The following is an 11,976-nucleotide window of genomic DNA, read 5'->3' on the forward strand; positions in this document are numbered from 1 at the left end:
CTCCCTCCCTCCCTCCCTCTCTCCCAATACCCTCTCTTTGCTGTCTCTATCCACAGTATCTCTCCTTCTCTCTCGACACTCAGTTCAGGGCTATGAATGGTTGCCGTGGAAACTGCATCCTCCAGTGAAGCGGTAGAACATGGGCGTCACAAAGACAGTACTGATGCTGATGGAGAATAATGCTGCAAGCTTTCACACTCTCCCTCTTTCACACTCTCCCTGTTGCTCGCGGAGAGTCCAACCACTCTCCGCTAGCAACAGCAGCCTTGTACCCCCTCCTCTACCTCCATCTCTCATTTTCTCTCTCTCGCTCCCTCTCGTTCTTTCTCTCCCTCCCTCTCTCATTCTCTTTTTTTTACTCATTGTCACACTCCCCCCTTTATCTCCCCTTTCCTTCTCTTGCCTCTCACTGCTCTCCATCTCTCCTCTCCTTCCTTTCCATCTCTTTTCTCTCTCCCAGGGGATCGTTCAGATCCTACACTGTACTCTGTGAATCCCAATGCGTGCCTCTGCTTCAGAGACAGAGCCCTGAAATGGAGGGATGGAGGGAAAGAGGGAGGAGAGGAGAGAGGGAGAGAGATAGTTAGGCAGCAGGCAGAACCCTGATTTAATTAATGTGAGTCTGTTAATCTGGGCTCCATCTGTCACACCAGGAGCTGCACACAAATTAGGGAGCCAACACACACACACACACACACACACACACACACACACACACACACACACACACACACACACACACACACACACACACACACACACACACACACACACACACACACACACACACACACACACACACACACACACACACACACACAATCTCTCTTTCATAGATAAAAATACATACACATAAGTATTTACATATGTGAGAGCACATAAGCACACTCACAAACAGACACACCAAAGCACCCTGGGGGATGACACAGAGGTGTAATGTTTTGCTGTGGCTCTTCATCCAACAGGCAAAAATAGACTATCAGACACAAACCCACCCTGCAGTTCTAACAGTCCCGGGATACAACTACACTCCTAACTACACTAACCTCTCGTCTCACACTGCAGCAACATATTAGAGTTACTTCAGGTCCAAACCTGCAGAAAGCAGACAAGCAACGACTGACTGACTGATCATGAGACCAGCAGATGGCTCATTCAATGAGTGTCATGATAGCGGCTGACTGGCCACTTCCATCCGCATCCTCCACTACATTGTCACTGTTAAAACTGACTCACATTTTGAGTTTGTTAAATCAAAGCACTCTACATCCTAAAATGTACCAGAACTATTGTTTCGACTCCATCCCCAAATCCTCATGCCCACAGTTGACACTGCTCAATTTGGTACGCATCTCATTATTTTTACTCCCTCCCCCCATTAAAATCCATCGCACTCCTTCCCCCCAACCCCTCAGTCAACTTCAGCAGACTCTACCCATGAAGACAAGCAGCTTAACCCCTTCAGTCTCCCTCCACTCATCACCCTCTGCTCCAGGCTGCCACTCCTCAACCCGGGCATGACATCAATTGTAGAGTGGGGGAGGCTGTGTGTGTGTGTGTGTGTGTGTGTGTGTGTGTGTGTGTGTGTGTGTGTGTGTGTGTGTGTGTGTGTGTGGACAGAGAGATCACAATCTACTCAGTTATTGCACTGTCATCCCTCTCTTCCTGTGTCAATCCATCTCTCTCCCACTCTTTCTCCATCTCTCTGTCCTCCACATTCTATACCTCTTCTACTCCTCTCTTTACCCTCCACTTTCTATCTCTTCTAACCCTCCCTCCCTCCTTCCTTGGATTTCTACTACATAACACATTCTAGCCGAGTTCCTCTCCACCCAAACACACGTCTTTTCCGGATGGTACTGACCTTGAGTCAGATGTTAATGCTGCTTCTGCAGTCATAATGAGTATGCTAATGAGGTAGAGAGCAGCTGAGAGCAAGAAGCCGTGACCTGTCTTGTCCTCCACGGATTACAGCAGTGACAAGAACAGTCAACAGGGTTACCAAATGATGGTGGATGAATGCCATTTTGGCAAAAGACAAGCTGACACTGCATCACATTGGGCCTATAATAAGAAGGAAGAGTGTGTATGTGAGAGGGGGATGGAGGGAAGGAGGGAGAGAGAGAGAGTGAGAAAGTGAGAGAGAGAAAGAGAGAGCGAGAGAGAAAGAGAGGGCGAGAGAGATCGAATTGGCGAGGGCACTAGAACGGTCTGCAGCACCCGGCCTCACCCTACTAGAATCTGAAGTCAAATGTCTACTGTTTGCTGATGATCTGGTGCTTCTGTCCCCAACCAAGGAGGGCCTACAGCAGCACCTAGATCTTCTGCACAGATTCTGTGAGTAAATGAGTAAATCTCATTAAGACAAAAATAATAACTCAAAAATCATAATAACTTGCATAATAATTATGCAAAAATATCCTCAGTATACAACGTAAAACACAAAAAAAATGCATGTAGAGCAGAATTAGGCCAATACCCAGAAAAAGAGTCTTTAAATTCTACAACCAGGAAGTGATTCCCAAACCTTCCATAACAAAGCCATCACCTACAGACAGATTAACCTGGAGAAGAGCCCCCTAAGCAAGCTGGTCCTGGGGCTCTGTTCACAAATGGACCCCACAGAGCCCCAGGACAGCAACACATTTAGTCCCAACAAAATCATGAGGAAACAAAAACATAATTACTTTACACATTGGAAAGAATTTACAAAAAAAACGAGCAAACTAGAATGCTATTTGGCCCTAAACAGGGAGTACACAGTGACAGAATAACTGACTATGTACAAACTCAGTGAAAATAGCCTTGCTATTGAGAAAGGCCGCCGTAGGCAGACCTGGCTCTCAAGAGAAGACAGGCTATGTGCACTCTGCCCACAAAATGAGGTGGAAACTGAGCTGCACATCCTAACCTCCTGCCAAATGTATGACCATATTAGAGACACATATTTCCCTCAGATTGCACAGACCGACAAATAATTTGAAAACAAATCTAATTTTGATCAACTCCCATATCTACTGGGTGAAATTCCACAGTGTGCCGTCACAGCAGCAAGATTTGTGACCTGTTGCCACAAGAAAAAGGCAACCAGTGAAGAACAAACACCATTGTAAATACAACCCATATTTAAGATGTTTTTCCCCTTTTGTACTTGAACTATTTGCACATCATTACAACACTGTATATAGACATAATATGACATTTGAAATGTCTTTATTATTTTGGAACTTTTGTGAGTGTAATGTTTACTATTCATTTTAGATTTGTGACTTTTTGTCTATTTCACTTGCTTTGGCAATGTAAACATATGTTTCCCATGCCAATAAAGACCCTAAATTGAAATTGAAATTTAGAGAGCGAGACAGAGAGAGAGAGTGTTTAATATATCTCTGTGATTAGGTCTATGAGGCTCAGAATCTCTTAGCCTCTGTAAATGTTATCTATCCTATTGATTCTGGACATCTCTCTCGATCTCTCTCTTTCTCTGTCTCTCTAAATTGCTTTATTGGTATGACGTACCTATTACCAAAGCATACTTTAAGTGATTAATTTACAATATTAACATAATTCAAATAATAACAATCAATATTGTCAACAAGACAACAGTGACAACGATAATCAAGGGACAACATAACCATACATTGAACAATAACAATGGCTTAGAGAACACATGCAGGTTGGTTGGTCTGTCAGACACTGTCCCTCATTTTAAGGCAGGCAGCAATGTAGTGCGCTGCCAACCCACAGCTCTCTGCGTCCTCCAGCAACAGGACGGGTAGCCTATTCTCATCAGAGAGGTCTTTGAATCCTTCAATAAGACTTTCAAACTTGGGGAAATGACACTCTCTAATTGTTTTATATTTTTTTCAGGAAATGCAGCTCTGTCTCGGGTAATTAAATTTATTCTGATTGATTGGATGTTCTGGTCCTGAGGCGTCAGTGTGTTTGTAGAACATGATTGTGAACTCAGCCCCAGGACCAGCTGGATGAGGGGACTCTTTTCTTCGCTCAGCTCTTGGCATTGCAGGTCTTGGTAATGATATGAGAGTGGGTCACTGTATTTTAGATGTTTCCAAAACTTAATAGCAAGTTTAGGAGTTTTTATTATTAGTGGATAATGGCCCACATCTACCCTGCATGCATTGTTTCTGGTTTTCCTCTGGTCATGTAGGATAACATACAGCCGGTATAATGCATTTTGCATCAGGCTGTATTTCTGTATTTTGAAAGTTGTATATCTTGAAACCTAATTGCTGACATGCAAAACATTTTGGAAACATATCAACAATAGACTAATGAAACAAATACAAAAGGAGAGTTTTTGGGTAGAATTTTCTTTTAAGAGTAAGGTAAACAATATAGATGACAGCAAACATTTATTCTCTTTTCAATTGTTCTTCTTCCTATTCATTGAACAAGTTAACTTTCAGTGCAATAGCTGTGTGTGTGTTTGATTAGTGCAGATGAACTGGAGGAGCTGTTTCATCAATCCTACAGAGTTCTCCTGTCCTCTGAAGGCCTCCGCATAGCTGCGCTGGTCCTGCTGTTGGGCCCTGTGGAGGTCTGGGCCGGAGGGCTGCCTGTTTGGTCTGGTAGAGGTGGTGGTCTGGTGGTGGGTGGGGCCTGTGGGGTTCATTGGGTCTGGTGTGGCGTTGAGGGGGCCTGGGGCTCCTTGGTGGTGCGGTGGTCTGGTTGGGGTCTCTGGGTGGTCCTCTGTCCAGTGCTGCGTGGGCTGTTTGTCTACCAAGTGTCACGTCCTTTAGGATCTTGGCAAACATCCCAACTTTCTGCATACTCTAGTGGGAGTGGTTGTGCAGGTGCTCTGGGGTGATTGTTGGGTTGTGAGCAACGTGTACATTCGGGAGCAGGGCAAGTTGTCAACATGATGTCAGTATTGCTTTTCTGGATGGTACGGACGAAAGTCTCTGCGGGGCAGCAGAGGGGAGATGGCGATGTGGGAGTTGGGGAAGGACTCAAGCCCACTCTGTTGACCAGGCTGCCTACTCTCCCCTGCTCATCTCTGTTGACCAGGCTGTCTACTCTCTCCTGCTCATCTCTGTTGACCAGGCTGTCTACTCTCCCCTGCTCCTCTCTGTTGACCAGGCTGTCTACTCACTCCTGCTCCTCTCTGTTGACCAGTCTGTCTACTCTCCCCTGCTCCTCTCTGTTGACCAGGTTGCCTACTCTCTTGGGTGGGGGGGGGGGGGGGGGGGGGGGGGGGGGGGAGCTCTCTAGGAGTCTCTACAGTCTGTTCCCTTCACCTTCTTGTTGACAGACTCCTTATCCATCTCCTACTTCACCTGCACTTGCCCACTCCTCATGGTGGCCTTTACCTCCTCAAGCGCTGTGGTAAGGTTCTCTTGATCTCAGCTCCTGGACAAGTTCTTTAGTTGCGTCCCGCAATGGTTAATCTGGTCCTGTAGAAGCTCTGTGTCTGGGCTGGAGGGGGTGTAGCGGGGGGCTGCTATTTTAGCTCAGTAACTCATACCTCTAACAGAGCCAGCCTGTCTCTCAGCAGACTGATGGTGGTGTGGTCTTGGCTCTGGTGGTTGTAGACGGGCAGGGGGAGGGGGGCTAGGATAGACCTGTTGGTGGATCTGTGGGGAAGACCTGCACAAAAGAGCTGAGTGGAGCCTCACTGCCCTGGACCACGACACTGCCGTTCTGGTACACGTTTACCGTCTGAAACCTGTTTTCCTGGTCCTTTTCACAGTCCTCGAAAATGTGTATTGTCCTTCCCCTGCAGATTCCTTTCTTTGTTGTATAGCTGAAATGCCTGGTCACAGCTGTATGCCAGGCAGTGGTGTAGTCTGTGTAAACTAACAGGTCCCCCCCCCCCCACCCCCACAGAACATGTGTGATTTACTCTGAGTGGATAAGGGGCGGTGAGCAGAAGAGTCAGGGTGATTGAGTACCTGATCTCTACCTCAGTTAAGTTATAGTTGGTCTGGGTTAAATGTGTCAGTCAAAGTCAGTAAAGGTTTGCTTTGGTCAGTCTGGATTGTTCTGGGTTGGTCAGGATTCGTTAGTCAGGGTGGTCTTAGTCTGGTTTCATCTGCTTTGGTCTGGGTTGGTCAAGATTAGAGCAGTTCAGTGTGTAGGGTCGGGGCCCGGCTCTTACCTCCGGTGGCGCTAGACACGGTCGGCCAGTTCTGGACCAGAACCCCCTGGGCTCCCTGCATCACCGACGACTCCTCCATGTGCACTGAGCTGGAACAACACAAACACACACACTGAGGTTACACACTGGAGAAATATAACACACACTCAGAGGTTACACACTGGAGAAATATAACACACACTCAGAGGTTACATACTGGAGAAATATAACACACACTCAGAGGTTACATACTGGATAAATATAACACACACTAAGAGGTTACACACTGGAGAAATATAACACACACTCAGAGGTTACACACTGGAGAAATATAACACACACTCAGAGGTTACATACTGGAGAAATATAACACACACTCAGAGGTTACATACTGGAGAAATATAACACACACTCTGAGGTTACACACTGGATAAATATAACACACACACAGTCTGATGGTATACTACGAAAGTGTTTCTCGAGTACATACACACAAACACACCCACATTTTCTGGCTGAGCACAATATTATAGGGAACCACAGGATGTGTGTGTGTGTGTGTGTGTGTATGTGTATGTGTATGTGTATGTGTGTGTGTGTGTGTGTGTGTGTGTGTGTGTGTGTGTGTGTGTGTGTGTGTGTGTGTGTGTGTGTGTGTGTGTGTGTGTGTGTGTGTGTGTATGTGTATGTGTATCTGTGTGTGTGTGTGTATGTGTATATACAGTCAGTAGTGGGGGTCAGCCAATTCCATCTGAGGAACTCAAGCAGGACCCTGGATTAGGATAAATCACGCCCACCCCAGGGATTTGACTGAGCTTTGCACAGTGTGATAAAAAAAAGCGGCAGGGTGCGGCCACAACACAGAAAATACAGAACCTTAAACACACAGACTCCTACCGTATTCAAATGTAACGAATCACATTTCACTAAATCCGTTGTCCTCTATTCAAACTCCAAAACATAATTACGGAGTTTAATTATGCAAAGGTTCAGGAACATTTCATGTCGCTTTTGAAACAATCTGCGTATTCCAGTATCATTTATCCCAACAGGGGTAGCACCTTCTGGAATAGTGAGCTACGGGGCAGGGTTTTAACTGAGGATTTAAGAGACTCTCTATCTTTCTCTTTATTGTGTTAGCAAGATAGAGGATGGAACCAGGTACCAGAACATCTCCTGATAAAGACAGAAACCCATGCAGGTGGTTTTAAGGCAGTGCTCTCCCTCTCTCAATCCCCCCTGCGCTTCCATTTTTCATCCCCCTCTCCTCTCCTCCCATTTGTCCCTGCTTGGAGAACTGGGTCTCATTTAGTCTCACTAAGGTCAGGTGAGAAGAAACCATTAGCCACTTCGGCAGGAATCACTCTGCCTTTCACTGTCTCTGTTGCTGTGTTTCTCACTCACACAGACACCAATATGTTATTGACTATGAAAATTCTCTACGTTTTCCCCCACCTCTATACTGAAAAACGTCAATGTTCAGCTGCAAGGACATGTTCTCCATGAGGAAAATTAAAGTGTGTATGATATAATAGTTGAACATATACAGTAAGAGAGACAAAAGAAAGGGGAACCTTGTGGGAGGAGGTAGCAGGATAGCCACCATTTTAGTTGCACTTCTTCTCAATGCTCTACACACGTCTGGTTGTCTGCGCGTACACAGTGTGTGTCCGTGCGCGCATTTACACGTCCAAGGTCAGGCAATCACAGCTCGATTCCCATCCTCTCCTCGCTCTCTTCCTATCTGATTCCCTCTCTCTCTCCCTCCCCCCATTCTCTCTTTATTCATTTGTCCCTTCTCCCTCTCCCTCTCTTTCTTGCTATCAATTTTTCACTCTAGCTATATTGAAAAGTGTCTGGTGTGTGTGTGTGTGTGTGTGTGTGTGTGTGTGTGTGTGTGTGTGTGTGTGTGTGTGTGTGTGTGTGTGTGTGTGTGTGTGTGTGTGTGTGTGTGTGTGTGTGTGTGTGTGTGTGTGTGTGTGTGTGTGTGTGTGTGTGTGTGTGTGTAAATGTCCTCCTGTCTTTGTGTAGCGGTGTAAGGAGATGAATAGAGATTTGGTAGGGTGGCCATTTTGTGTAGACTGCTGTTTAGAGCTGGAGTCAATTATTAATGAGGAACACGGGACCGAAAAACATGTTCCCTCAGCTAATGGCTGTATCTGTTTCTCTTTCTCATTGTCTCACCTCCTCCTTGTGTCCTTCTGAAAGTCTGTCTGTCTGTCTGTCTGTCTGTCTGTCTGTCTGTCTGTCTGTCTGTCTGTCTGTCTGTCTGTCTGTCTGTCTGTCTGTCATACTTACAGCCATGAAACCATATAGACACACTGCCCTCTAGATAAGCATGGTTCATAATTACAGTGAAATAGATGTAGGGCTACAAAACTAAGCAGCTCAACATCATTTCCACAAGTTGATATTGTGTTTGGGGTATACATTCAAAATCTCTCAAAATGTTTCAAGCAAACTGTAATCTCATTAGATTAGACTATAAAGAGATACATCAACATTCAGAGGGAGGGAGGGAGGGAGGGAGGGAGGGAGGGAGGGAGGGAGGGAGGGAGGGAGGGAGGGAGGGAGGGAGGGGAGAAGAGGGATGAATGGTTAAAGTAGGGCTCCATGCTAAAGTAACAAGAGATTCAATGCATTAGAAGGATTTGCTCTAGCCAATTAACTCACATTAAACCGTGCTGTAATTATGAGGGAATCGGTGTAACACTAATGACACTAGGATGTTACACTCGTATTAATCTGACACACAAACACATTAATGTACTCGTACAATGAGACTTATACTGTAGACAGACACATAAAACATTAAATTATAACTCATAATACAAAGACAAACACATATATGCTGAAGCCAGTGCTGAACCTAGTGCTGAACATTGTGCTGAACCTAGTGCTGAACATTGTGCTGAACCTAGTGCTGAGCCTAGTGCTGAACCTAGTGCTGAACATTGTGCTGAACCTAGTGCTGAGCCTAGTGCTGAACCTAGTGCTGAACATTGTGCTGAACCTAGTGCTGAGCCTAGTGCTGAACCTAGTGCTGAGCCTAGTGCTGAACCTAGTGCTGAGACTAGTGCTGAGCCTAATGCTGACCCTAGGGCTGAGCCTAATGCTGACCCTAGTGCTGACCATAGTGCTGAACCGAGTGCTGAACATTGTGCTGAACCTAGTGCTGAGACTAGTGCTGAACCTAGTGCTGAGACTAGTGCTGAGCCTAATGCTGACCCTAGGGCTGAACATTGTGCTGAACCTAGTGCTGACCCTAGTGCTGAGCCTAGTGCTGAGCCTAGTGCTGACCATAGTGCTGAGCCTAGTGCTGCCCACAGTGCTGACCACAGTGCTGACCATAGTACTGAGCCTAGTGCTGACCATAGTGCTGACCACAGTGCTGACCACAGTGCTGACCATAGTGCTGACCATAGTGCTGACCATAGTGCTGACCACAGTGCTGACCACAGTGCTGACCATAGTACTGAGCCTAGTGCTGACCATAGTACTGAGCACAGTGCTGACCACAGTGCTGACCATAGTGCTGACCATAGTGCTGACCACAGTGCTGACCACAGTGCTGACCATAGTGCTGACCATAGTACTGAGCACAGTGCTGACCACAGTGCTGACCATAGTGCTGACCACAGTGCTGACCACAGTGCTGACCACAGTGCTGACCATAGTACTGAGCACAGTGCTGACCACAGTGCTGACCACAGTGCTGACCATAGTGCTGACCACAGTGCTGACCACAGTGCTGACCATAGTGCTGACCACAGTGCTGACCACAGTGCTGACCATAGTGCTGACCACAGTGCTGACCACAGTGCTGACCACAGTGCTGACCATAGTACTGAGCACAGTGCTGACCACAGTGCTGACCACAGTGCTGACCATAGTGCTGACCACAGTGCTGACCACAGTGCTGACCATAGTGCTGACCATAGTACTGAGCACAGTGCTGACCACAGTGCTGACCACAGTGCTGACCATAGTGCTGACCACAGTGCTGACCACAGTGCTGACCACAGTGCTGACCATAGTGCTGAGCAATTTGTGCTTTTTGAGGTCGATTTCGCTTCGGTTTGCAAAAAATAATATTGGTTTTTGATTTCGGTTTGGATTAATTATTTTTTACATTAAACGCATTATGAAATATGACCTTGAAATATATTTTTTTTAGCTTTTGAATTGAAAATCCAAATCCAAATATTGAGAATGTTCAATTGCCAAAACATTGAAAACATTCCATTGTCTCTAACAACACAGAATGAAGGAATTAATAAGAGTCCCATGACAGTAGTGACTGCCCATTACTGCTTATGACTTACTAACCATCATTTATTCACACTACTTTACTTTAATAAAATACTTCAGTTGTGTATATTCTGATTAGATTTTTTATGACTTCATTGTTTAATTTCTTAAAGTCATCATCTCAGCTCAGGCAGTAGCAGCCAGACAGCCAGACAGCCAGCCAGACAGACAGACAGCCAGCCAGCCAGCCAGACAGACAGACAGACAGACAACCATCTAGCGCTGTCACTGTGCTCCCCAACGAGCCTGGCTCCTCTTGGCTAGTGAAAAGGATAGCCCGTGATCATTGGGTTGCCACAGCTGCCCATGCTGCAGAGCTGTCTGACGAAATCACTATTTTAGTAGTTATTTTAAGAAGATAAGGCACACTTTTAAGACTGCTACAACTATCAATTCGGTAGAGCTACCTCACAAACTGTCTTTATTGCTCTAGTAGTCGCTGTGTTGTGCACATTCCTCTCTCATAGGGTCTATGTGCATCGCCGAGAAGAATAGGTGCAATGGTTTCTGGTCATTGAAGTTATTTACCACGTTTTCTGCGCTGAACTAGGTAGAATATTTTCCTATTGAAAACTCACTGCAACGCCCCGCAGTTCTTTCTTGATTTGATGTCTCTCATGCTTGATAGGATTTCTCTATAGAGAAAGAGTGTGTTGAGCTCACAAAAAAAACTAGAACTAAATGAGAATTCAAGTAATTGAACCGACATTGGTTAATTAGGTCTTTGATAATCGGGGGGGGGGGGGGGGGGGGGGGGGGGGATAAACTTTGGTTAATCACTCAGCACTAGTTGACCCTGAAAAAGCAGCATGTCTCTGAGCAGACTGTAGGACGGACGGACGGACAGGCAGACAGACATTGTTTACAGTGAGCTGTGAAAGCGCCGCCACTTCTGTCATCTCTCATGTTCCTCATCACTTTCACAATGCTGTCCGCCATGGCCGGAGGGTGTGTGTGTGTGTGTGTGTGTGTGTGTGTGTGTGTGTGTGTGTGTGTGTGTGTGTGTGTGTGTGTACACTATGAGATGGCCCGGGCGCAGTGCAGTGGGCGATGTGGTTCACCTGGCTCGTTATTGCTGGCTCTGCTCGTTAACTTGGTCCCTCCCTCTCATTAGCATGCTACTCGTTTGAGTCAGGCTCAGACCATACCCACAGCAGCTAGTGGCCCAATGTCTCATGGGTAATGTGATCCCTGAATTGTGCATTCCCAGTGTCCCGACGGGCCATATTTCCACCTGACTGCCTTCCCTTTCATCCCTCTCTCCATCCCTCCTTCAGTCCCCTCAGTCTTTCACTGACCCCTTGTTCACCCCTCGCTCTCTGTCTGTCTACTACTGTCCAATGGCCAAGCTCAAAGAAGACTGTCAAACGGATGCTTATAAATAGGATAATATCTGGTTTAATTGTAATGTATTGGCAGAAGGAAATGACTCTGTAGTTCAATGGGGTTTGTTAAACAAGCAGCATCATGAGAGGTTCCTTTGGTGGAGGGCAATGGGTAGAGTAGTTTATGATTTAAGAGGGATTAGAGGAATGGAATACTGGTGAATTATCATTCTTATGGAC

General features: G+C 46.1%; 1 protein-coding gene across 7 annotated transcripts in view; it reads right to left on the reverse strand.

Moving 5' to 3' along the window:
- The window catches only part of LOC139390584 (protocadherin alpha-C2-like), a 178,852-nt gene that overhangs the window by 16,632 nt on the left and 150,244 nt on the right, over positions 1-11,976 (reverse strand). For all 7 annotated transcript variants that reach the window (XM_071137793.1, XM_071137795.1, XM_071137794.1 and 4 more), the window contains one exon: positions 6,122-6,210. In XM_071137793.1, coding sequence (XP_070993894.1) covers positions 6,122-6,210 — 89 coding nt within the window. The remainder of the gene's footprint in view (positions 1-6,121; positions 6,211-11,976) is intronic.

Source organism: Oncorhynchus clarkii, chromosome 31 (assembly GCF_045791955.1).
Source record: "Oncorhynchus clarkii lewisi isolate Uvic-CL-2024 chromosome 31, UVic_Ocla_1.0, whole genome shotgun sequence".
NCBI classification, from domain to species: domain Eukaryota; kingdom Metazoa; phylum Chordata; class Actinopteri; order Salmoniformes; family Salmonidae; genus Oncorhynchus; species Oncorhynchus clarkii.